This window comes from Peromyscus leucopus, chromosome 4, assembly GCF_004664715.2.
Source record: "Peromyscus leucopus breed LL Stock chromosome 4, UCI_PerLeu_2.1, whole genome shotgun sequence".
NCBI classification, from domain to species: Eukaryota; Metazoa; Chordata; class Mammalia; order Rodentia; family Cricetidae; genus Peromyscus; species Peromyscus leucopus.
Genome location: NC_051066.1, coordinates 126,860,690 through 126,888,462, shown reverse-complemented (window position 1 = coordinate 126,888,462; position 27,773 = coordinate 126,860,690). Strand labels below are relative to the sequence as shown.

Genomic DNA, 27,773 nt, shown 5'->3' with positions numbered 1-27,773 from the left:
GCAACTTTAAAATACCATTACAAAGCCAACAACATAACCCCTTACATTTCTAAATTCTTAATCTTTAATCTTTATCAGTTGCCAATGGTTTTCAAACTGATTGACACATATGTTGAAATTACAAAAGGAACGCTGGACTAAATAGGCAACTAAATATGTATCTCTTGGTTGTAGGTCATTAGTAAAATTAATGCTACCATATCAAACAAAGCAAAAACTATAAAAAGCTACATTCATGAAAAGTGTCCTTTCCTTTTTTCCTGGGTGGATTGAATTATTACTTAATTTCGGGTGTCATAAGTACAAATTCATCTTTGAAACGGATTTCCTGGCCTCCACCATTTCTAATCATTTTTGTGAAGATCCAAATTTTAATAATAGATTTCAAAGCCTATGTAGGCAGTTCATTTTCTTACATTCAAAGAACAAAAAGTAAATGTAAACTTGTTTTAAATGATACATTAGCTACAGGAGACCGTGCTTTTTTTCTTTTCTTTTCTTCCCTTTTAAGGTAAAGCTTTTTGTTGAGTATAACAAACCGTAAGAATATCTGGGGATTCTCACGTATTAGGGGAGCCAAAGCCCCCCAGAGAGAGAGTGGAGGGCGCCTATTTTGCCCTGCAAGTGGAGCTAGCGCCCTCTAGGGCCCTTTCTGACTCCCTGGGTCCTCACCATTTGGACCACTGAGATGAGGCATGCCTGAATCTGTCTGCAAACGACACCTAGAACCTAGAGCAACTCAGCCCGAAAACCCAAACCGACCCTAATCCACCGTATAATTGCAGCGAGACACTTCCGATCAGCCCTGCCCTGACAATGACCCGAAGCTTGAGCTTCTTCTGCCCTTCTCCAAGATGGCTGTTGTTGGCGCCGGGGATTCTGGGCTTGCTGCCCGCGGAACCAGAGGGGAGGTGATGGGGGCGTGTCTTGGGGGGGCGGAGCTGTCTAGAGTCTTGCGCTGATTGGCCACGGTGGCCGACCGGCCTCCGGCGCTGGTCCATAGCGGGCGCCGCGGCCTGGGCTAGGATGTGACGGGCAGTGGGCTCCGGGCTCCCGGCGGTGACGGCTGTGCGCGGCGGAGACTGCGGCCAGGGCGGCGCAGGCGGGCAGGCAGGCGAAGCCAAGGCGCCTAGGACTGCCGGCCGACAGGGCCGCGGGATGAGGAAGCGGACCGAGCCCGTCACCTTGGAGCATGAGCGCTGCGCCGCCTCCGACTCGTCCTCCTCCGGCTCGGCCGCCGCGGCGCTGGACGCGGACTGCCGCTTGAAACAGAACCTGCGTCTGGCGGGCAAGGGGCCGGCAGAGCCGCGCAGCGAAGCCGACGCGGGCATGAAGCGGGCGCTGGGCAGGTGAGATGCGGCGCGGGTATTCACGGGCCCCTCACCTGGTAGGCAGGTAGTCCCACGCCCCCACCTTCAGTGATCTGCCGTGGGAGCATCCCAGCGTCCCATCCTCCCGGCGTCCTCTTCGACCCTTCTTCAGACTGCCTCCTCTCATCTGGCCTGCAGGGACCATCCAACCCCATTCTTTCCTCCAGGCACCTGCGTCCGGAGCGTTCCTTCCATCCTTGCTTCCCTGGCGTCCACCCCTACCCTACGGGATTCTCACTAAACCCACCCAACACTCTGGCTTGGAGACCCTTATCAGGTTAGCCCGTAGGGATACTTAGCGATTGGGTCAGTAGTAGTCAGGGGTCCAGCAGTCCTGACTGGCCCTGGAAGAGTCTCCTGAGGAGTTAGGCCGTGTGTAAGAAGAGGGCCACGCAGGGTGGACCTCAGACCCTGCAAATGCTGTTAGCCACATCACTTGCTTTGCCTTGACCTCAAACGGAGCTCAAACGCAGCGCTCCTGTCTGGAAATTTACGAGGGCTTGGTACTTCCCTTCAGTAGTTCATCCCAGGTAACTATTTCAGAGCAACATTCGCCGACCCTCTTTCGAGGGTTAAGCCGTTTGTAGTGTCTAAGGGAAAGGATGGATGCATCATCCATACTCAGCTGTTGGAGGGAACTGGTGGTTGGCTGTGCAGGTGGCTCCAGGCACTTGAAGTCTGTACAAGAATTGGTCATTGAGAATCACTTTGTAAGGTCCTGAAGTCTTCTGGGGTTGGTTGATTAGTTAGTTTTGCATCCTCCCTTTGGAATGGAGAAGAGTACAGTTATGTAAAGCTGATTTCAAAATTGAAATAGCATACTTCATAGGTTTCTTTCCCTCTATGATGGTTTCTTAATCTGACAGTTTGCCAATTTGTAGATTATTATCTTTCTTGAAAGTTTTGAAGTCTTGATAGTTCATGATCAGAGATGTTGCTTTGCAATATTCCCAAGACAGGAATTGTAGCAGTCATTTCTTTTTACATCAGTTGAACGTTCTTTATGTATATGTAAAATATTTACCTAAATAGAAAGAAAATCAGAGCTTGAAGCTCTGTGGTAAAAGGTCATGAACTTAAGCTATGGAGAACTCTGAAGTCAGTGATTCTCAGTCTTGCAGAAGGGCCAAAACTGGCTGGTTTTGTTTTGTATGTGGGTACAATTAACTATCAAGGGGTAGGTGAGATTGCCTACTTGGTAAAGGCTCCTGCCATCAGGCCTAATGACCTGAGATCCATCCTGGGTCCTAATGGTGGAAGGAGAGAACTATCTCCTGAAAGTTGGCCTTTGACCTCCATGCAATCCACCTCACATACATGCACATAAAATAAATGTATTACATGTAATTAAAAATTAACTAGCAGGTGATTAACCTTTTGTAAAACTGATATACTCCTTTTACTTTTTCTTAAGAAAAGTTTGCCTGCATTAAAAACCTTTGATAGTTCGATTACATTTTTTTTTTTTTTTTAATTTTACACTCAGCCCCTCACCCCTCAGCTCCCCGCACCAGGTCCCCTGGCCCCATTACCTGCCACGTTTTCATAATCTTCTCAGGCTCCAGACCAGCAGCGACAGCCACATGAGGCCTGATTGTATAAGGAAAACACTCGGGCTCACTCGGGGCTGGGTTGGGGACCCAGGTGCGCCCTGCTCTACCGCATTTCCCCTTCCTTCTCCAGACGCCCCAGCTACCCGCGACCGAAACCCCTAGACTACTAGCTCAGGCCTCCGCCATCAGTCGAATACATTTTTATTTATATGCTTTGCATATAACTTAAATAACTTAGAAGTTCTTCCTTTGAAAAAAATCAAATTGCTATGCACAGTAATGTTCAGGGACAGGAATACTGCCCTGACACCTTCCTTGTATTAAAAGGACCTGATTAATATTGTGGACAAAGAGAAGCATTCAGATGGTGCCCACATCCTCTGAATGAACAGAGGCTTTAGGGGAATAAAGCATAATGAAGGAAGGCCCGATTGGAGTATTACCCAATAGCTTTCTTTCCGGCTGCTTTTACAAGACATTCTGGTGCTTCACTCAGCCCAGCCCAGCCCTGTCTACCTTATCACTTACCTGGCATTGTAATTGTTATAATTGCATGCATACTTGTTGAATTACTTTACCTGTCCCCTCCCCAACAAGAATGAAAATGCAATAAGAGCAGGTTGCTTCCTCCACCTCTGTATCCCAGTGCCTGCCAAATAGTAGGAGGTAAAAAAAAAAAATGCTCGTTGAATAAACGAGTATCTATGGAATAAATTCCTAGAAGTGGAATTGCTGGGCCAAAGGGTGTGTTTATAACTTACAGGTAAAGCCAAAGTATGCACTGAAGAATTAGTACTGATTGTGACCTCCATCATTGTAAGTTGCCTGTTCTTAAGACGGTGTATAATTACCACATTTTGACCTTGCCTATTTCTTTTAACTCCATTCCTTGGATACTTTCTGATACATGAAAGTGAAGAAAACATATAATGGTTCACTATGTATCTGTCACACACTTTCAAGCTTTCATTGTTGATCAGTATTGAATCATCTCTCTTCTCTGCATTTTTTTTGCAGGGTGGGGGCTAGATACTTTTAAACAAATTTTATTGATTGATTGGTTTGGTTGGTTGGTTGGTTTTTTGAGACAGGGTAGCCCTGGCTGGCCATCTTGGAACTAGCTCTGTAGACCAGGCTGGTCTTGAACTCAGAGATTTTCCTGCTTCTGCCTCTTGAGTGCTGGGATTAAAGGGCATGTGCCACCACCACCCAGCTTACAAATTTTATTTTTAAGCACTTTAGGGTAACTTGAACAAAAAAAAATATTTGAAACAATGTAATAGTGATAGTACCATGTATCAACTATATGTACTATCCAGTCTGCACTCAAATTTCCTAAATTCTTAGAAATGTTTTACTGACTATCTTAAAATTCTGTTTTTTTCCTTTTTCCCTACCTATGTACTTCCTTTAGAAAAATTCTATACACTCTTTTTATATATTATTTTGTGTGTGTATGATATGTGTATGAAAGTACATATACCATGTAAAGATCAGAAGACAATTTTTCTACCTTTATGTGGGTTCTAGGTTCGAACTCAGTTCTCCAGGCTCAGATGACAAGTGCCTTTACTGGATGAATCATCTTCCTGGCCTCTCCTATATGTTTTTATCCTAATTATTTGATTTGTTGTTGTTGTTGAAAATAGGATCCTTTATCATAGCATGTATTTTTATTAGTCATAACTAGTAACATTGTTTCTCATAGTTTTTACAATTGATTCTCTTTGATTTTCTGAGTATTCTGTTATGGCAGCTACAAGTAGTAAGAATTTTATCCCTCGTTTTCCAGGTTTTATGTCACTTGTTTCTTTGTCTTTTCTGATTCATGGTATTTCCAGACAGAAAGCCAAGCACTGTTGATACTGGACATCTTTGACAAGTTCATGATTTACTGACAACCAAGTACTTATGGTGATACTGGGTACCTTTGACTAGTTTGTGATTTACTGACAGTCAAGTACTGTGGATAATACTGGGTACCATTGACTAGCTTATGATTTTATGGTAGTCAATTACTATGGGTGATACTAGGTACCTTTGGCTAGTTCATAACTTTACTGACAGCCAAGAATTATGAATGATACTGGGCACCTTCATGACTTTATTGATAATGTTTTTGGTGTTTTTTGCCAGTAAGCATCGTGCTAGTTATTTTGGTAAGGGGTGTGTTGCTGGTCATGCTTTTTAGTAAAAAATGGTAGCTGGATTTTTTAAAATGCCATTTTAGCATTTGTGGCAGATTCATAGTGTTTTTCTCTTTAATATAACAGGTAATAGATTTTTTTTTTGGTTTTTCGAGACAGGGTTTCTCTGTGTAGCTTTGGTGCCTTTCCTGGAACTCACTTTGTAGCCAGGCTGGCCTCGAACTCACAAAGATCCGCCTGACTTTGCCTCCCCAGTGCTGGGATTAAAGGCGTGTGCCACCACCGCTGGGCAGATTTTTTTTTAAATTATAAAATCATTCCATTTTGGGGATAAGTATTATTATATAGAAGTATATTGATATTTTATTTAGAAATTATACATCACTATTTGTAAGGCTCATCTATAATTTTCTTTTTTTTTTTTTCCAGTACTGGGATAATGAATAGTTTTTTTTTTTTTTTAAGATTTATTATATTTTTAATTACATGAACATGCATATGAGTGCAGGTGCCCAGGCCAGAGGTGTGGGATCCCCGATAGCTGGAGTTATAGGTGGTTGTGAGCAACCTGACATGGTATTGGGAACTGTTCAGGTCCTCTGAAAGATTTGTCCATGCCTTTCTTTAACACTGAACCATCTCTCCAAATCCCCAAACTTCTTCTTTTATTGCTGTCTCTATCAGTTGTTTCAGCATTGTCTATAGTTTATTTCAAAGTTTCACTGGCCAGGTGTGGTGGCCTGTGGGGGTTGAGGCAGAGGAAGATGCTTGAGCCCAGGAGTTTGGGGTCAGCCTGGCCAACCTGGGAATCCGGGTGCAGCTCTTTCCCTCTCTGTAAGGCATTTTAAACTACTTTGGACAGAGTTTTAAATAACCCAGGCTGTTATCTAGTTACCTGTGTAACCAAGGATGACCTTGAATTCTTGGTCCGCCTGCCTCAGCCTTCAAGTGCTGGGATTACAGGCTTCTCTCCTGGCTCAGTTTAAAATACTTTCAAAATTGTCTGTTTCTTTAAAATTTATACAATTCCCATGTAAAACTGCCTAAGTATGGAACTCTTTTAGCATGTAGTGTATTGTTAACTGTTACAAATTGTTCTAGGCTATTAGTGTTTAGGCTTTCCTACTGTCTGGCTCACTTTTGCTGACTTACATGTTCATGGAATATTGTCTAATCATCTACTTAATTTAGCTTCTCCTGCCTCTCTCTATCTGAGGCTATTTCCCTAATATTATTAAATATTTCCTGCCCTTCTTGATTTAGACTAATGATATGTCTAGTACAGACTACACTGGAATTTGAGGAAATGTTCCCAAGAAAGTATTTCTTATCCTAGGAGGGCTGGAGGATGCCAAGGGTCACTAGAAATGGTTCTGGCTGAAGGGTGCATTAGCCATTATGCCCTGTCCTGTTGGTTTTTGTTTGTTTGTGTGGGGTATTGTGTTTTGTACATGGTCTCATCAGCTTTAAAAAGCAAAAACAAACACCACCAACAAAAACACTGTAGCTAATTGAGATGGAAACAATTTTTGAGATCAAAAGCCCCCATTTTGTTTGTTTTAAGGGTGGGTCAAAGGGTGATTTTTTTAAAGGTAAATAAGGATACAATTAATATAGGAACTCTGTACTCCCTGGGAAGAGAAATGATATTAATTTGCTTTGTCTGATGAGCACAGGGCAGATGAACAATTTTTAGGAGTTTTGCTTTTTTCTTGTAGTCCTGGAATTCTTGACAGTGTTCATCAAAGGTTCAAGTGGTCTAACTTGAACCCTGAGAAGGCGTGCATAAAATGTATAGGAATGGTCTTTCTTCTTCTCCCAGCCTTTAGACCAAATCCAGGGATGGACAGAGACCAATGAGCTGCATGGGAAGTTTCATAGTTGGATCACTCTTCATATAAATACCAAAGAACACAGTCAACACCCTTCATTTTTTTCCCCCTTGATCCAGACAGAGAAGGGTCCTCATCCAAGATGCCGCTGACTTTATAATAGCCCAGAAAGGCAGGTGACTAAGGTCAGTGTCCATGTCCTTCACCTTTAGCCTTCCCAAGATATAACCTGAAGCTCACGCCCCATGCATCTCTGTGGTGTGTCTCTTCATGCTTAATTTACTAAGATGAGAGGAAGTTCAGAGCCGACTTTTATTTTTCTGTTTTTCTCTACTGCACCTAAAACAACAGAATTGGCCCCATGTGGTTACAGTATAGCAAGTTGGCTTGGTCTGTTGTACTTGATCTAGACCTCGTTGGGTTAGCCTTTTCCTAGTGTGCCCTACCTTGTCATGGTTGTGCTGTAGCCTGACACCAGATTTTAATAGGACTGCATTTTTTATATTTCTGTTTGACTCAAAGTTCCGTTCAACCCACACAACGTTACAACCCCTTCCCAAGGCAGCTTTCTGTGATGGCTCTGACAGACAGGTCTGAAAGGACCAATGTGAACACGAGACACCCTAAGACCAAGTTCTCAACACAAAGGAGATTTCTTTGCCCCAGAGGGACAAAGGGCAGGGGATAAGAGACAAAGACAGGAGATAGAGGATTAGGGAGAAGGGGAAAGGAACAAAGGAGAGGGGGAAGGGATATTTGTCCTGGAGGGACAAAGGACAGCCTCCGAATAGAAAGGAGACAGAGGAAGCCCATAGGCAAATGGCAGTTTATAAAGGTAAAAGGGGAACCTGGTGTTAGGATGAGTTGGTTTGTTTTGATTGGACATGCCAATTAGGGCAGCCAAAAGAAGGCTTTTGATTGCTGGACTTCAATACTTTTGATAGCTGGACATTGGCAGTCAGCCTCAGGGGGAGGAAGTGGCCAAATAAGGGAATCGACCTTGGTGGCTGGCTTTAGGAATGTAATATAACAATTTTTAGCAAGGAAGAGGGACTTGGGGAATGGCAAGGCCTGCCAGAGTCATGATTGTCACGCTAGGGCGTTGTTGTTCGACTCTTAGATGGTCTTTTAATAAAAACCCAGAGCCAGACGTCTTCTATCTTGTGTACCTCTCTCTGTCCTGCCACGTCACTTCCTGGGATTAAAGGCGTGTGTGCTTCCCAAGCAAAGGCGCGAGATCTCCAGTGCTGGGATTAAAGGTGTGAGCCACCACTGCCTGCCTCTGTCTAATCTGTTATCTGGCTCTGTCCTCTGATCCTCAGGCAAGTTTATTAGAGTACACAATATTATCACCACAGGGCCCTCTAGAGTCCTCCGAGGTCTACATTGTGGAAGATGCTTTGGGGCAGATTGAAAGTTCTTGACCTGATTATGGAGGCCACCTTAGAAAGAGTCGTGAAATGTTTTAAAAGTTTAAAAGTGGCCGGATAGGAAGAGCAGTAAGATGGGTTAGTGGGTGAAGGTGCTTGTTGCACAAGTTTGGTGACCTGAGTTTGATCCCTGAAACTCATGTATGGGCAGAAGGGAGAGAACTCCACAAAGCTGTCCTCTGACTTTTACATGTGTGCCATGATGGCAAGCTTGCCCCCATGCTCAAGCGCGTGCACACACACACATTTTTAATACTTTAAAAAAAAATCATGGAAGATAGTCACTTTATCAGGTCTGTGCTAATAAAGGTGGAATCCTGTTTCAGATTCCTGCTACTCCTCCCAAGAGAACACTTGCATTTCAGATAAAATATGCAGGAAGAATGTTTAACGACAATTGTGACAAGCTTCAGGTCAGTGCTCTTTGTCTGCTGTTGGTACCACAAAACTTAAAAGTTTCAGTGGATTTGGGCTTTGTGAGTGGCTCTGTCAGCACAGCAAGTCACTGGTCTCATCCTTTGTTGGGATGGGCATGTGGGATTTCAGGACAGAGGGACTAGCCAACACAGCGAAGATGGTGGCCAGAGTGCTGGCACTCAGATGTCCATTATCTAGAGGACCTGTCATTTGGGTTAGTCTCCCCTCTGCTAAATTCCATTTGTTTTTGTTTGTTTTTTCAAGACAGGGTTTCTCTGTGTAGCTTTGGAACCTGTCCTGGAACTCACTCTGTAGCTCAGGCTGACCTCGAATTTACAGAGATCTGCCTGCCTCTGCCTCCTGAGTGCTGGGATTAAAGGCGTGCGCCACCACCGCTCGGCTCTAAATTCCATATTTTATAGGATGCTACATAGTGATCTAAGTTCAAGTGAGTCTTTTCAGAATCTGTGGCTTGGCATAAGCTGCTTAACTTTCTGAGTTTGTTTTTCTCATCTGTAATTTGGGGATAAGAATGTCTCCCAGTTGGATTGTGTCGAGACCCAGGTGTGTGGAAAATTCCTAGTATCGGGTGAGCATCAGTCAGTAGCATCTTCTCGTGCAACCATCCCATTGTTATTACTAATGTTATAAGCTAAGGAACTGAGAAAGCTGTTAGCTAGTGTCAAGAATTTATTCTTCCTTCCATTCCTGCCCCCAGATTATAATCTAGCACTTCATAGTTGTGCATCCTAGTTGGTAAGCATCTTTTTTTATTACATATATTTATTTGTGGCTTTTTTTGGTGGGGAGGCACACACAAATACTATCTGGAGGTCAGAATAACTTTCAGAAATCTGTTGTGGAATATTGTCTTAACTAGGTAAAGATGTGTTGCATTTGTTTATGCTGCAGAGTATTACTTTAATTGTAAAAGGTGTGTTACTTTTATTTATGCCGCATTTGTTTAGCAATGTCAGGGTGTGTGTTTAATTATGTACATATATGTTGTGTTTGTTTCGCCTTGCCTGCCAAAGACGTCTGATTGGTCTAATATAGAGCTGAACAGTCAATAGCTAGGCAGGAGAGGGATAGGTGGGGTTGCTAGGCAGAGGGAATAACTAGGAGGAGAAATCTAGGCTCGAGAGGAAAGAACGAGGGAAGGAGGAGAGAAGGAGGAACATTCTTGGGGCCAGAAGCCAGGCAGCCACAGCCAACCAGCAGACTTAGAGAAGCAGTGAGAGTAAGATGCACAGACAGAAAGAAAAGTCAAAAGCCGGGAGGCAAAAGGTAAATAAAGAGAAACAGGTTAAGAGAGCTAGCTGAAAAAGAGCTAAGTGAGGCGGAGCATTCAAAACTAGTAAGTCTCTGTGTCATGATTTGGGAGCTAGTTGGTGGCCTAAAAGAAAAAAACCTGGTACAGGAATCCATTCTTTTCTTTCACCATGTAGGTCCCAGAGCAAACTCAGGTCTTCAAGCTTTGGCTGTAGGCATCTGGGTAACCATTGAGCCATGGCTCAGCCCTGTATCTGTTGACCTTAGAACATCTCTAACTGTATTGTTGAGTCATCCAACACTTTTGTAAGCCATTTTTTCCTAAGCCCCACCTCGTGTGTATGCCTCCTGACATATGTGTGAAGGCCAGAGGGCAGTTTGTGGGAGTCAGTTCCCTCTTTCTACCATGGATTAAATCCCAGGGATTAAGTTCAGGTTGTCAAGCTTGGCAGTAAGTGCTCTTACACATTGAGCCATCCTGCCAGCCCTGAGCCATTTTTTTTTTTTAACAGTTTGAATATCTGTTAGGTATGATAACACTTGTAAGACTGCAGCAGCAATCATGGGCTTTACTTTCCTATGGGAGAGACAGGAGACAAAGAGAAATATGGTAGGTGCTCTGGGTACTAAGGAGAGCTGTAGAGCCAGCAAGAGACCAGCTGTGGACAAGCCACTGTGGTAGTGGTCTAAATGAGAAGGAAGCCTTTCTGACAATGGGGCACTTAAACAGAAGCTTCTGGCTGCTTTGGAGCAGAAGAATGACACAATAAGCTCTCTCTCTCGATAGATAGATAGATAGATATAGAGAAATATCTTGTCTGTTATGAGAACAGCCTAGAGAAGATGAGGTTAGAAGTGTTGTCATCGGTGTAAGAAAGACATTGTGGGGCTTGGGCTAGGGAAATAACCTTGGAGATGGGGGAAAATGTGGAATTCTGACCACACCTCAAAGGAGGCATTATCAGAATTTACTGATTGCTTGAATGGAAGAGTGAGAAGAAAAAAGGAGTCTTTTCTGAGTAACTGGGAGAATAGAACTACCATTGCTGAGAAGGGAACTGTCGTAGTTGGTTTGCTGCTGCTGTAACTGCCACAGACTGGAGAAGGATTTTCATTTACAGTTCTAGAGTGTGGAAAGTCCAGGATCAAATGACTGCATTTGAGGAGGGCCTTGGTGCTACAGCTAAATGCAGCAGAAGGTATCACATGGAGAAAGAGTATTTTGGAGTAGATGGGACAAGGACAGAATACTTGAACACTCAAGAGAGAAGGTTTGCACTTCTAACAAAGCTACTCTTCATATTTCTGACCCACTCCTGGTTGTAACAGCCTTAATCTGGTCTTTCCACCTCTTAAACATTCCACCCTCTCAGTACAGTCCTGTTGGTAATTAAGTTTCAACATGTGCAGGATATGGCAGTGCATGCCTGTCGTCTTAACTTCTGGGGGTACTAAGGAAAGAAGAAAAGATCACCTGAGTTCAGATGTTTGGGGCCACCCCCCCTTTTTTGTCATTGTGTATTTTGGAGGAATTTAAACCTCAGCATTTCATTATTATAGTCTCACAGATCTGAAAGAAATCATAGTACAGCATCAATCAAATGTCCCAAGTGCAGAGTCTCATCTGAATCAGATATGGGTGACATTCGAAGCACAGTTCATCCAGAGACCTGTTTTCTCCTGCTGTGAGCCTGCTTTCCAAAATATAGTGGTGGGGCAGGAATTCCAAAGGGAGAGGTAGGCAAGAAGCAAGAAGTAGCTGGTCCCTAGTAAGTCTAAAGCCCATCAGAAAAAATAGCATTTGTCTAAAATCTAAAGAATGGTGTCCTTTGATACTATATCCCACATCCCGAGCACTGTAGGATAGTAACAGTGTGTTCATGGATGCTTCAGTAGCTTTGTTGGGCTTTTACCAGGAATCGTAAGTTGGAGTCTTTTACCTCAGTTCTTCCACAGTTGGAATCTCACTGGTAGCTCTACAGTTCTGAGATCTTTCTGGTGGCCCTCACCCTTATAGCTTTGCTAAGCATTTGCCCTAGCATTTGTGATGGCTCTGCCTCATGATACCGATATCAAGTCTCCTTGCTTATTGACAACCTACTTTAAAATCAAGTTATACATGCCCTACAGCTCTCATAATGTTCTAGAGCTTGGACAAAATTAAGCTAAAGTTTTTAGAGCTCTATAAACAAGAGTGATCTGATTTCCGATATAGTTCCTCATTTGTGCCAGAGATCTCACAAGGATGGCCTTTATTCTGATTTCCAATATAGTTCCTCACTTAGATCTCTCACAAGGATAACCTTTATTCTGATTTCCAATATAGTTCCTCATTTCTGTCTGCCCTAGTTAGCTTTGACTGTCAACTTGAGTTGATCGTTAAACCTAGAGTCATCTGAGAAGGGAGTCTTAAATGAGGGATTGCCCAGATCAGATTGACCTGTTGCCATGTCTGTGGGGAACTGTCTTAATTGTTAATTGATATAGGAGGGCCCAGTCTGCTGTAGGTGGTACCATTCCCTGGACAGGTGGTCTCATGCTCTATCAGAAAGCTAGCTAAACATGAAGCTACAAGTGAGCCAGTAAGCACTCCATGGTTTCTTATGCAAGTTCTTGCTTGTTCTTGCCTTGACTTCTCTCAAGGACTGTAGTCAGAGGTTTTCCTGTGTCCTGCCTGGCCCCACAGCCACTTGGTCCCAAATAAACACATAGAGGCTTATATCAATTATGAATTGCATGGCCATGGCTTATGGCTCAATATTCTTTCTAGCCAGCTCTTATAACTAAACTCAAACTATTTCTTTTAATCTATATGTCGCCACATGTTCCGTGGCTTTACCTGTGTGCCATTACATGCTGCTCCCTGGATGGCTGAATGGCGTCTCCCCTCTCTGCCTTTCTTCTTCCTCTCTCTCTCTCTCTCCTGGATTTTCCGCCTACCTCTAAGCTGCCTTGCCACAGGCCAAAGAGCTTTATTTATCAACCAATCAGAGCAACACTACTCACAGCATACAGAAAGACTGTAGCTTGTAAGTTGAAATTAACTCTGTCCTCCCTGAAGTTGTTTTTGGCTAGAGTGTTTAATCACAGCAGTAGAAAGGAAACAATACTGTCTAAGACCCAACACACATTTAAGCAAAAATGATGAATTCTTGACTTCCCTGAAGCTTTTTCTGAGTCCTTATCAGAATTATCTCTAATGCTTTGCTCATGAAAATATAGGCTTTTTCTAACTTTCTCCAAATTATTCCAACTTTAACCCATGACCAAGTTCTAAACCTTCTTCCACGTTTACCTGTGTGAGTGTGTGCGGAGGCTAGAGGAGGGCCTGGAGCGCTCTCTTCTGTCACTCTCCGCCTTATTCCTTGGGGGCAGTCTCTCCCTGAACCCAAGGCTTTCATTTTTCAGCTGACAACCAGCAAGCCCTAGTAATCCTCCTGTGTCTGCCCCGTTCAATTCTGGGGTTCCAGACACCATGAGGATCACTTCCAGCGTGCTATATGCACTCACAAAGAATGCTAGGCTCTAGGCTCAGGTCGTCATTCTTCCAGAGCAAGCACTCCTAAATCCCTGTGCCTCTCTCCAGCCTCAGTCTGTTTCCATAACTATAACAGAAGACTACAGAGGAAGATTGTAAACAAATAGGAGTTTATTTGGCCCACAGTTGTAGAATATGAGAATTCTAAGACTGAGGATCATATCTGGTAATGGCCTTCATGCTGTGTTATATATAACATAGTAGAAGGCATCATATGGAGAGAGAGAACCCAGGAAATAGAGTAGCTTCAAGCAAGAAATCACATGCCAGAGTCTGTTCACCTTTATTACAAAGCTACTCTCTTGATCTTGAACCAAAGGTATGGCCCAGTGGTAGAACACTTGACTTACCATGCTCAAGGCCCTGGGTTTGATCCTCAGCACTGTAAAAAGAAAGAGATGGAGATAGAGAAGGACTGCCAGTTAAGGAATATAAGCAGAGCCAGGAGTGTTTTGATCTTTTTGTTGTTGTGTTGTTGTTTTGAGACAGAGTTTCTCTGTGTAGCCCTAGCTATCCTGGAATTTGCTCTGTAGACCAGGCTGGCCTCAAACTCAGAGATCCACCTGCATCTGCCTCCCAAGTGATGGGATTAAAGGGGTGTTTTGATCTTTTATTGGTTCTTGAACTTTAGTGGTCTTGCACTTTAAAGTGAAGAAAGAAAAAGTTAAATTGTCTTCAGTTGTTATCAGACTAATGGAAGCTCCACAAAGGATTGGATATATTGACTGGCTTCTTGTATAATGGAAAGGTAAAAGTGTAGTGTTGATGCCACTTATTTTGATGGAGTGAAAGAGGACCCTAGAAAAGATCAAGATATTGATTTTCCATTGCTTTTAATAACGTGTGTGGCAGATACACCATGTCCTTTCATCTTTGACCTGTGCTACTCCCAATCCTGGAATAGCCATACAGCTTTGCCTGAAAGTAACATCAGTGTCAGGTACCTATGCATTATTGTATTCATCAGTTACTGTGTTTTCCCAGGTACTGAGAAAGCAACTGGTGATGCAAGGAGAGGACACTTTCCCCTAAGAAATCTTGTTTTTCAGCTTTTGTTTGTTTGTTTTTTGAGACAGAATTTCTCCGTGTAACAGCCCGGCTGTCCTAGAACTCACTCTATAGACCAGGCTGGCCTTGAACTCACAAATATCCTCCTACCTCTGCCTCCTGAATAGTGGGATTAAAGGCATGTACCACCACTGCCCAGCATTTTTCAACTTTTATGAATGGCAGTCATCAGCTCTTGTACTCAAATGTTTTGATGAGTGCTATGGCTTAGAGAGAATACAAGAGTGACTGGAGACAGTCTGTCTGCTCTCACATTCATGTTTTTCTTTTAGAGTCTTGTTATAAAGCCCAAGCTGACTTTAAACTTGCCTTCTGTGGTGGCTTGAAAAAAAATGACTCCACAAAGGGAGTGGCATTATTAGGGTGTGGCTTTGTTGGGGTATGTATGGCCTTGTTGGAGGAAGTGTGTCACTGTGAAGGTGAGCTTTGAGGTCTCATAAATGCTTAAGCCACATCTAGTGTTTCAGACAACTTTCTGTTGCCTGTGAGTTAAGTTGTAAGAACTCTCAGTTCCTTCTCTAGCACCATGTCTACCTGTGTTCTGCTTTGCTTCCCACCATGACAATAATGGACTAAACCTCTGAAACTGTAAGCCACCACAATTAAATGTTTTCCTTTATAAGAGTTGCCTTGGTCATGGTGTCTCTTCATAGCAATGAAACCCTAAGACACTTCTTCTGCCTCAACCTCCTGAGTACTGGGATTACAACAGACATTTACTCATTGCTATGCTTGAGTTCCTGATGTCCTTCCTTCCCTTTTTTTTTTTTTGAGATAGGATCTTTTGTAGCCAAGGGTGGCACTAAATTCCTGATCTTCCTGACTTTACCTCCTAAGTACTGGGATTACAGGTATGCACTGTAGACCAGGCTGGCCTCAAACACACAAAGATCTATCTCTCTCTGCCTTCTGAGTGATGGGATTGAAGGTGTACAGCACCACTGCCTGGCATTTCATTCCTTTCTTTTCTTTCTTTCTTTCTTTTTTTTTTTTTTTTTTTCTTTCTTTCTTTTTTCTTTCTTTCTTTTTTTTTTTTTTTTTTTAAGATTTATTTATTATGTATACAGAAGAGGGCACCAGATCTCATTACAGATGGTTGTGAGCCACCATGTGGGTGCTGGGAATTGAACTCGACCTCTGGAAGAGCAGTTGGTACTCTTAACCTCTGAGCCAGCTCTCCAGCCCCCATTTCATCCTTTCTTAAAGACTCATTTATTGTAATATTTTTTATGTGCTGATTTATGTTAAAAGCATCTCATCTTTTGGCTTCTCAATTCATTCAAATAATATAATGCAAAGAACATCACTGACTAGCTACACAGTCTAGAAATAGAAAAGAAAATCTCACAGTTAGGGATACCAGGCACTCTGACAAAGCATGCCATTGTCAGGACCCTGAGGAATAACAAAGAAGACACCATTGTAGAACACTTAATATCTAGCTTAAGGTTCTAGAAAAGCCTCCTAAACCAGTGTGGGCCATGTGGAAGCCTGCCAGTGTCTCCCCAAGGCCTCAAGAGAAAACTGGAAGATTCTGGAGGGCCCAGGGAGAGATTTTGAGGTGTGAAGTCACCCAGGAGATGCCATCGCTATGGTGAAAAGCTGTCTCAGGGGCCATCACACTCTCTCTCAGCTCCTTGCTTTGAATCTGATTCCATAATAAAGATCCCATAGTGAGAATCAAGGCACAGAGAGATAACAGGGAAGTGAAGTTCTCCTCCAGACTTTTAACTGTGTGGTGCATATTGAAAATGGGATCTGTGTTTTCTTTCATCCATTTAACAAGTAGCTTTCACTTAGCCTTCCTTGAAAGCTAGGTAATACAACTAAAATATGACACAGGAGTAGGTAAGTCTCAATCTGTATAGAGCTTACTGTCTTGTGAAGGAAAAATACAGCCAAAGAGGTAGCACATAAATACCAAGTAAAATTCAACAGTGTGATGAAGTGCTATGGAAAAACAAAACTGAAAAACCAAGAACAAGATAGGAAACACGGTCATGTATGAAGCCTTGGAAAATCTTTGTTTTTGTTACTGCCAGAACCCATCCAGTCCGCCTTCCCCCAACACAAAGCAGACCTTCCCACAGTGGGGTACTCAGCTGGTCAACTCTGCCAACAAAATCCTCATGATTTTGTTTTCCTCTTTGGAAACAAAGAGACATTAGAGGTGGTGGCTGTGTGTTTCACTAAGATCTTCAAGTTTTCAGCAGTGTAGTGTAATTGCACCTAATACCAACTGTGTTGGAATAAGATTTGAAGGTTGTTAAGATTTCCGCCTAGCCGGGTGCAGTCTCCTTTAATCCCAGCATTCAGGAGACAGAGGCAGGTGGATCTCTGTGAGTTTGAGGCCAGCCTGGTCTGCAAAGCAAGTTCCAGGACAGGCAGAGCTGTTACATAGAAAAACCTTGTAATGAGTCTTTTTCTGAACCGCCAGCTCTCAAATAATGGCTTGGAGACTTCTTATTAATTATGAAAGCTTGGCCTTAGCTTAAGCTTGTCCCGCTAGCTCTTATAACTTAAATTAACCCATTTATTTTAATCTGCATGCTGCCATGTGGTTCGTGGCTTTTACCTCTCCTTCTATATGTCCTGATTCCTCTGAGTCCTCTCTGTCCCCAGAAGTCCTGCCTAACCTCTTCCTGCTCAACTATTGGCCATTCAGCTCTTTATTATACCAGGCACAGTGATACATCCTCACAGTGTAAAGGATTACTCCGCAACAAAACCTTGTCTCAAAAAAAAAAAAAATTGTACCTAAAAATTAACAAATATTTAATTCACCTACTAGTGTTGGGGAATTAATCTTTATTAATGGGTTTATTCTTTTGTTCTTTCTAAGAAAATATTCTGTAATAAGACCAACAAGAAAACACTTGAACTCTTTGGATGATTACAGGGACGGAATTGCAACAGTTACTTTCCTCGTTGCTGTAACAGACATCAGACAGAACAATGTAAGGGCGGGGATTTATTTTGGCTCACAGTTTTAAGAGGGTGTGACCTGCCATGGCAGGGAAAGCATGGTGGCCAGAGCTGTTCACAGCTCATGTGGCAGCCGTTTTACATGTAGCCAAATGGAAACCGGTGAGAGATGAACACAGCTCACTTTCTTCCTTTTCCTCTCTTACTCCATCCAAGCCCCTAGCCTATGGGATGGTCCTGTACTCAGGTTGGGTCTTTCTTCCTCAGTTAATCTTCTCTGAACCATTTTCAGACACTCAGAGGTATATGCTTCAATTTCTTTGGAGGTCCTAAATTTGACATTGATGGTTAATCACCACAAGTCCACTCGTTGTCAATTTTCCAATACATTACTTGAATCGGCAATACTTTATCTCTCACCTTCATATTCCCATTCACCTCCTCCCAAACCCCACTCCTGTCTGTTTCATCATCTCTCTAATTTCAAGAGTCCCTTCAAACATTATTCAGAAGGTGAAGTTCAAAGTCTCTCTTGAGTTGGTGCTTTGACTCTAAGCGTTCTCTTAACTTGAGCCACTGTAAAGTTTTTAAAATGTTGCATACTTCCAATATACAGAGTAAACATTCCCATTCTAAAAGGGAGGGACACAGCAAGAAGTATCAGACCAGACCAAAGCAAAAGCCTAGCAGGGAAAACAACAACTTTTTGTAGTTCCAGGTTCAGCATTTAGGGCTCATGGTACCACTGGCTGGTCTCCCACAGGCTTGGGTAGCCATGACCTCCAGCTCTATGGCCTGTGATAGACATGGCATCTGTCGTGAGCTGGCCCCACTTGGTACTCATAGCTTTCCTAGGTGATAGTCCACATTCCTAGCATCTGCAATGCCCTAGAGTCTGTATCTTTTGCAGCTTGGACTTCACATTTGTAGTTTTACAAATAACCCACTCAGGAGCTCCATTCAGGGAATCCTACCCTGCCATACATTGCCTGGCCCAAGTGACTTTCCTGAACCTTGATACAAACCCTCATTATCTTACAACACTTTTATTTTTCATGCCTGCAAGATGATTCCAAGTTGTGTTTCTGGCTTGAGTTGTGTTGCCTGGCCACTTTTAACCATAGCAGCCTGTGTCTGTGTAGATGAACCTGGGGAAACATTCATTCCTTCTTCCTTTCTCCTTCTCTTCCTCCCTCTCTTCCTTCCTTCCTTTTTTTCTTTTTTTCTTCTTACTTCATGTTCATTGGTGTTTTGCCTGCATGTATGTGTGTGTGAGAGTGTCAGATACCCTGGAACTGGAGTTATAGACAGTTGTGAACTGCCATGTGGCTGCTGGGAATGGAACACAGGTCCTCTGGAAGAGCAACCAGTGCTCTTAACTGCTGAGCCATCTCTCCAGCTCCAGGAAAACAGTTTTCTTTCTTTTATATATATATATATTTTATTTTACAATATCATTCAGTTCTACATATCAGCCATGGGTTCCCCTATTCTCCCCCCTCCAACCCCCTCCCCTTACCCCCAGCCTACCCTCCATTCCCACCTCCTCCAGGACAAGTCCTCCCCCGAGGACTGCGATCAACCTGGTAGACTCAGTCCAGGGAGGTCCAGTCCCTTCCTCCCAGACTGAGCCAAGTGTCCCTGCATAAGCTCCAGGTTTCAAACAGTCAACTCATGCAATGAACACAGGACTTGGTCCCACTGCCTAGTTGCCTCCCAAACTGATCAAGCCAATCAACTGTCTCACCTATTCAGAGGGCCTGATCCAGCTGGGGGCCCCTCAGCCTTTGGTTCATAGTTCATGTGTTTCCATTCGCTTGGCAATTTTTTTTTCAATAATTGAGTAAAACTGAAATTTATTATAAGCCACAGTCAATCCTAGGGACCTCCATGATATATATATATATATATTATATATATATATATATATATATATATCCTCTATGGTTCTATGGGTTGTGGTCTGATTGTTCTTTATTTTATATCTAGAATCCACCTATGAGTGAGTACATACCATAACTGTCTTTCTGGGTTTGGGTTACCTCACTCAGGATGATTTTTTTCTAGTTCCATCCATTTGCCTGCAAATTTCATGCTTTCATTGTTTTTCTCTGCTGAGTAGTACTCGTTGTGTATATGTACCACATTTTTTTCATCCATTCTTCCATTGATGGCATCTAGGTTGTTTCCAGGTTCTGGCTATTACAAATAGTGCTGCTATGAACATAGCTGAGCATGTATCTTTATGGTATGAATCAGCATTCCTTGGGTATATGCCCAAGAGTGGGATGGCTGGGTCTTGAGGTAGTTCGATTCCTAATTTTCTGAGAAACTGCCATACTGATTTCCACAGTGATTGTACAAGTTTACATTCCCACCAACAGTGGAGGAGTGTTCCCTTTGCTCCACATCCTCTCCAACATTGACTGTCATTGGTGTTTTTGATCGTAGCCATTCTAACATGTGTAAGGTGGTATCTCAGAGTCGTTTTGATTTGCATTTCTCTGATGATTAAGGATGTTGAGCATTTCTTTAAATGTCTTTCAGCCATTTGTAGTTCTTGTTTTGTGAATTCTCTGTTTAGCTCTTTAGCCCATTTTTTAATTGGACTGTTCAGTGCTTTGATGTCTAGTTTCTTGAGTTCTTTATATATTGTGGAGATCAGTCCTCTGTCAGATGTGGGGTTCATGAAGATCTTTTCCCATTCTGTTGGCTGTCTTTTTGTCTTATTGACTGTTTCTTTTGCCCTGCAAAAACTTCTCAGTTTCGAGAGGTCCCATTTATTAATTGTTGTGCTCAGGGTCTGTGCTGTTGGTGGAAAACAGTTTTCTAAGGGATCCTGCTGCAATAGGGTGTACTGGAAGCTCTGTCTTCTCAGGCGTTCTCTCCCATTCTTCTTTTAAATTAATTTGCATGTTTATGCCCTGGAGCTTTTGATAGATTGGGGTCTTGGCTTCATGATATCTTTTCTGTTGTCCCAGTTCAGAGTGTGATCTCTCTTTAATTGAACCAGAGTGTCAGTTATAAGACTTTGTCTTCAACTACTTTGTCTGGACTTTAAAATTTTTTCAAGATCCTCTTTTCACAAAACTGTGTTTTCACATCTTCTTGTTCTACTTATGCACTCTCACTGTAAAGGCTAAGAACAGAGATCAGTAACCATGCTATAGACTGGCTATGGTCTTGAAATTACCTCTATAAAATAACCTATTGTCTTCTACTTTAGCCTCACTCAAAATTTCAGAACATAGAACATAGCCAGATCTTTTGCTAGATATAATACGGATAGTCTTGATCACAATTCTTGATAGAATCTTTATTTCTCACTGAAACCTGATGAGTAGTCTTTTCTTATCTGCTTTCCTATTGGCAGTCTAATCTTCCTAGTTTCCAAGAGAACAAACAGATCATTAAGCTATGCTTACAGCACTCTGGGGTTTCTGCAGGCCGCAGCTCCAAACTCTTCCACTTCCCTCTCACATACCTGTTCCCAAAGCCTGTGAGCCATATGGTTAGGTTTGGTACAGCAAGACCCCACCCAGAAGTACCAGTTTCCTGTATTTAGTTACTTTTTTACCCTTTTCGTCAGTGGGACAGAATATCTGACAGACCAACTTAAGGGATGAAAGGTTTATTTTAACTCACAGTTTCAGAGGGTACATTCTGTCACAGTAGGGAGCAACTGGGTTGGCAGGAACATGTGGCAACTGCCTTTTACATGTTGCCAAACAGGAAGCAGGGAGAGGTGAATGTTGACACTCAGTTCACTTTCTCCTTTATTCCATCCTGGCCCCCAGGTCATGGAATGATTGTGCTTATATTCAGAATAGGTCTTTCCTCCTCAACTAATCCTCTCTGTTGTACTCATATCACTCATCAGAGGTGTGCCTCAGTCCCCCAGGTAATTCTGAATCCAATCAAATTGACAATAAAAGTTAACCATCATTCAGATACTGCTGTAAAATAAGTATGAACACTTCTGAAAAGGATACATAGAACTTCCACTTCTCTGGGAGTTACGGAGCACGCCTGTAACTCCAGTAGTAGAAAGCTGAAGCAGGAAGATCATCAATTTGAGGCCAGCCAGGTATAATTAGTGAGACCTTGTCTTACAAAAATAACAACAAAGAGTTCTACCTCCAGCTCACTTAGAGACACATGGGTTGAGTTTATCTTGAAGAAGCTGAAACAGTACTACAGAAAGAGAGAGAGAGAGAGAGAGAGAGAGAGAGAGAGAGAGAGAGAGAGAGAGACAGTATACACGGAATAAAGGCTTGTTTCTTTGTTTTTTTACAGTCTTATGTAGCCTAGATTGGTCTCAGAAGCACTATGTGGTGAGGCAGGTCTGGAACTCCTGATCCTCTGCCTCTGTCTCCCAAGTGCTGGGATTGCAGATGTGCACCTCTATGCTCAGATGAAATAATGTTTTCAAAATACCTGACTTTGAGCAACAAGAGCTCAATCCCTGGAGATGACTGTCAAATAAGATGAGCCCTAGGATTGCTTGACCTGACTGACTTCTTTGAGAAGTTTTCGTGTCATAGCACAGGCATGGAGCCTAGTGGACCTCCTGGATTATGGGTATGGAACCAAGCAAGAGTCTAGAGACTGCCGGATAGAGTACTAAAAAGAGGCATGGGGCAAAGAGAGAGACTGTGGAGGTCTGCAGGCCTTCAGGAGGCACTGATGAGCATGTATGTGAGGGAAGAACTCTGAAAGATTAAAGCGAATAGTCTATGAACCATCCAAGACCAAATTCTTGGAGCATATGGTAAAATACTCAAGAACATTGTACTTCAGTGGTGAGAAATAGTTCTAGACTGAATACTTCTCCAAATCCCCTAATTAGTCATAAAAGTAGGATCCAAAAGATGGGCTGGAGAGATGGCTCAGAGGTTAAGAGCACCGACTGCTCTTTCAGAGGTCCTGAGTTCAATTCCCAGCACCCACATGGTGGCTCACAACCATCTGTAATGAGATCTGGCACCCTCTTCTGTATGCATAATAAAGAAAGAAATCTTTAAAAAAAAAAAAAAAGACCCAAAAGCAGCAGACCTTCCTCTTGTAAGTGCTATTGATAAGAATATAAAAATAGGACCTGGTGTGGTGGCACACATCTTTAATCCCAGCACTCAGAGGGCAGAGGCAGGAGGATCTCTGTGAGTGTGAGCCTGCCGCCTGTTCTACATAGCGAGTTCCAGGATGGGCAGAACTACATAGGGAGACCTTGTCTGAAAAAAATAAATAAATAAAAATAAAATAACAACATCCAGCACCTAACACAGTAAAATTCACAAGATCTAGCATAAATGATTGCCAGGTGTATGGGTTTGCTGAAGCTCTTACACCAAAGTAATGGCAGACTGGGTGGCTTAAATGACAAATTTATTTTCTCCTAATTTGGAGGCTGTAATTCTAAGGTAAAGTTGCCAGCACAGTTGTTTTATAAAAGCTGACTGCCTTCCTTTTTCTTCACATAATCTTTTGTATATGTGTGTCCATTAATATCTTGTTTTTGTTGTTCCTCATTTTGATTTTGTTTATTGAGACAGCATCTTATGTAATCCAGGCTGGCCCTAAGCTTACTACATAGATGAAAATGACATTGAACCTCTGCTTTCCCTCCTTCTTTCTCTGAAGTACTGGGTTTACAGGTATACATCATCACTCCTGGCTCCCAAATTCCCCAGCCTCAAAATTCTTCCTATAAGCATTAGTCATAGTGGGTTTGTGCTAACCCAACTGATCTCCTTTGAAGACCTCTCTCTAAATATAGTTACATTCCCTAACACTTTGAAAAATCCAAAACTACATTAAATGGGCACCCAACTATAGTTGCAACAGCAGTAATATTTTTTTTGGGGGGAAGCATTTCGAGACAGAGTTTCTCTGTGTAGCTTTGGAGCCTGTCCTGGAATTCACAGAGATCCGCCTGCCTCTGCCTCCCAAGTGCTAGAATTAAAGGCATGGGCCACCACTGCCAGGCAACAGCAGTAATATTTTTAAAAGATGAGTTCATTGTGACAAAGGGATCCATTAATGAAGAGGACATAACAGTACTAAATGTTTATGCACATAATTGGCAGAGCTTCGAGATACACTTCTTAGTTACTTTTCTCATTACCGTAACAAAATACTTTACAAAAATAAGAGCATAAAATATATTTTGGTTTAGTTCAGTCGATCATAGCAGGGAGGCATAGTAGAGTTCATGGCAGTGTTCATGGTGGCAAGAGAGTGTGGCTGAGGCTCCTCAGATCTTAGCAGATCAGGAAGAAGCAGAGATATGATGGAAGAAGGGCCAGTCTAAAAAGTGCACTCCTGTGATCCTTCTCTGCCAGATCTCAGTGCATCCACACAGTGAAGCATCAGAGGTGGTTTTTAAAGCTGACTCAGCAAAAACTGATATTCTGCCATCTTGGATGTGTACCGCATAGTTATGTGTTTGAGAAAAATCCTCAATGGACAACAGCAAGTATTAACCTCACATGAACTATGAACTCTGGGTCCAAATGTGTTGATGCTGGTTCTTCAGCTGACAAATGTTCCACTCTTCACTGGATGTTGTTGATACACGGGAGGCTGTAGGTGTATAGAGAAAGGAGTATATGGGAAATCTGTATTGCTTCTGCTCCATTTTGTTGTCAACAGAACTGCTCTAAAAGATTAAGAGTTTAAAGAGACATGAATATTGATGGGGCAACAATGAGTGAAGAGCACAAACCCTCAAATATAATGCATGAAGAACAAAAAAACCCACCTCAGTTTTCTCTAGTGACAGAAAATAGATCCATAGACACTTGAAGTTAGAGCCCAACTGGAGGAGTGAGAGGAGCTGGAAACAGGATGACAGACAGGCCTGTTGGTTTCCCAGGAACTGAAGTTCAAACTTAGTAGGTTATACACCTTTACACAGTTAGTGTGTGTCAATTATGTCCCATAAAGCTGTTTTTAAAACTAAATACATATTACCGTAAAAACAGAGTTTGAAGGAAAACTTCTGACTTTGGTCTAGTCTGTGCTAGGATTCTGGGTTTTACTCCTTTGGTATTTGGCAGCCTCATCAGGTAATCTGAAACATCATGGAGAAAGCAAGGTCGAGTTTGCTTTTGCGTTTTTGTGTATTTCTGACTATGCTTTTCTCATTCCAAGTGAGGATTCAGTGGAATGGAAAGAGTGGTTGAACTCGAAGTCTGGGATGTGAGCTCATTGCCAAGCAGAGGCCAGACCTGGACATGGCGTCTGATAGCACTGAGTTCATTTCCCATTCCTCTACAATGGGAGCCTGATCTATGCTTCCTCCCTTGCTGGCCGTACTAAGACTTCAACAGGATCATATCATCACTATGTAAGAGTATAGTTCTGTAGCTTGTTGTCGCCCATCTGTTCACCCCATCCACTACCGCTGAAACGTACGGCTACTTTTGCCTAGTTTTAACCCCCAGTGTTGGGGCGTACGTGCTAGACAAGAGCTCTGCTGCTTGGCTGCAGCCCCAGTCCTCCTTCCTTTTCCTTTGGATACTTGCTGTCACTCTTTACTTAGACTGGCCTTGAATTCACTGTGTAGCCCAGGCAGGATTTGAACTTGCAAACCTTCTGCCTCAGCTTCTCAAGTAGTTGGAGTTAAGTCCTGCACTCTCAGGCCTGACTTTACCCAGATTTTATGTTGCTCCTAAATACTGTTACACTGCTAACATAGATCCTGTCCTTGTATTTTTGCATTAACCACAGGTTTCAGAATTTTCTCCAACACGTTTTGTATGTGTGCTTATAAAAAGTGTTGAAGATCAGGTAATTTTTTTCCTCTACTTGGTAAGAGATATGTAGCTCTGTTTTTGTTGTTGTTGTTTTGGTGTGTGTGTGTGTGTGTGTGTGTGTGTGTGTATGCATACATGTTTATGTTTGTACATGTTCATGTAGAGAGCAGAGGTCAACACCTAGTGTCATTCCTCAGGTACTGCGCTCTTTGATTTTGAGACAAGGTCTGTCAATGACTTAAGCTTGCCATGTCAACTAAGCTAGCAAACCCCAGGGTCTGCCCCATCTTCAACTTCTCAGTGCTAGGATTATAAACTTGTACCCGGACACTTGACTTTTTTTTTTTAATGTGGGTTTTGGGATTGAACTTATGTCCTGTGCAAAGCAGCCACTTTACTGAGTTCTCCAACGCTCTTATTTTGAGAAGAGTTCTCATTGTGTTGCTTAGATTGACCTTGAACTCCCCAGCTCAAATGACTATCTGGCCTTAAAAAATGTTTTTTGTTTGTTTTTCGAGACAGGGTTTCTCTGTCCTGGAATTCACTCTGTAGACTAGGCTGGTCTTGAACTCACAAGATCTGCCCACCTTTGTGCCCCCACCCCCATTGCTGGGATTAAAGGCATGTGCTTATTTAGAATCAGAAACCACAAACAGGGAGCTTATTGCAGTTCTTTTGCAGATACCTTAGTCTTGTTTTCTGCTACTATAATAAAACACCTTACACTCGGTAATTTATACAAAACAGAAGTTTAATTTTTACAGTTCTAGAGGCTGGAAAGTCGAAGACCAAAGTTCCAGCAGGTCTGGTATAGGCAGTTGCCCACATTTAAGATTTCACATACCTTGATGCTGTGTGCTCAAATGGTAGAAGCAGAGGCAAGCTGGTGAATGTTGTCTGAAGCCTCCTGTGTAAGTGCCTTGGATGGGTTCATGGAGGAGGAGCTCTCATGGTATACTCTCATAAAGGCCATCTTTTCACATAGGCAGTACCTGAACTTTAGAGGGGGCACATTCAAACATGTGACAGCTGAGAGCTGTTACTGTTTTCTTTCTTATAATTTATTTAACTTTATTTTATGTGTGTTGGTGTGAGGGTGTCAGATGCCTTAGAACTGGAGTTACAGACAGTTGAAAGCTGCCATGTGGGTGCTGGGAACTGAACCCAGGTCCTCTGGAAGAGCAGCCAGTGCTCTTAACCACTGAGCCATCTCTCCAGCCCAACTGTTACTGTTTTCTGAGCTTCCAGTTGGGGCCAAGCTTACATAGCAGAACAGAGTTTCTTAGTATTTGCTATACTTCATTAAGGAATAAAAATAAGTGTTTCTTCTTTTAGCCAGGGCATATAGGAAAGCAATGAGGTCCATAGAAAAGGGGGTAAGGTGAAAGTAGCTACTCCTATCCCAGAACTCTAGGATCTGCATGGTCCTGTTCTGGCCCACAAGAACAGAACAGTGGGCAAGAAAATAAAATGGTACTGTTACTACAATAGTCCCTTTTGGGTGAGGCCAAGAAGGTTACCATCTTGCCATTAATGAAGGCTTCTTCCATAAACAAAAGGAGAATGCCTCCCAAGTGTTGGGATTAAAGGTGTGCATTACCATGCCCAGCTATCAGCTTGCTACCTGGTGTAAGATATGGACTGCAGAGCAGGCCATGTCCAGCAGGTAGATCTTCTTTAGTTAAGTGCCAACCTGGCCTCACAGCTTCAGGTGCTAGAGAGAGGAGCTAGCTCCCAACCCTAATCTTGAGGGATGGGGTCTCAACTCTTGGCTTAGAGTTCAGAGTGCCTAGAGCTACATTTCTGATATCTGGAAAGGAAATGAGGAAAAGAAAGATTGGGGCTGGCCAGAGGGTTTGGTGGGTAAAGGCACTCACTGCCAAGCCTGGCAGCCCAAGTTCAGTCCCCAGAGCCCACATGTTAAAAAAGTCAGACACAGGAATATCTGTAATTTCAGTGCTGGGAAGAGAAAGACAGGAGGACCCCTGGGTCTTGATGGTCAGTTGAGTCAATGAGGTCCAGGTTCTGTGAGAAATCTTACCTAGAAAAAAGTAAGGTGCAAAGAGATTGAGAAAAGGTATCTGACCTTTGACCTCCAAATGTATGCACACACATGTGCACATAAGTCAACAACCTAACTTGACAACTTAAGGACTTAGAAAAATAAGAACAAGTTAAACTCAAATTTAACAGAAGGAAATAAATGGTAAAATTAGAGATAAATGAAAATAAGAGAAAATCAGTGAAAGTAAAAATTCTTTTTTATAACTAATTTTTTAGACCTTATTTATTAAAGACGTATTTATGTATTTTATATATGAGTGCTCTATTTGCATGTATTCCTGTATGACATAATAGGGCATCAGATAGAAGAGGGCTTCAGATGCCATTATAGATGGTTGTGAGCCACCATGTGGGTGCTGGGAATTGAACTCAGGACCTGTGGGAGAGCAGCTAGTGCTCT

The 27,773-nt window shown here is 42.6% G+C and overlaps 1 protein-coding gene and 1 non-coding gene across 2 annotated transcripts in view; one reads left to right on the top strand and one right to left on the bottom strand.

Annotated features, from left to right (window-relative positions):
- Nucleotides 1-956: 956 nt before the first annotated feature.
- Abhd12 (abhydrolase domain containing 12, lysophospholipase) overlaps nucleotides 957-27,773 on the top strand; it is an 81,306-nt gene continuing 54,489 nt past the window's right edge. Inside the window, exon 1 of the mRNA XM_028893436.2 lies at nucleotides 957-1,349. Coding sequence (XP_028749269.1) covers nucleotides 1,159-1,349 — 191 coding nt within the window. The 5' untranslated portion in view covers nucleotides 957-1,158. The remainder of the gene's footprint in view (nucleotides 1,350-27,773) is intronic.
- LOC114709557 lies at nucleotides 2,879-3,017 on the bottom strand. The gene has a single exon (XR_003736944.1).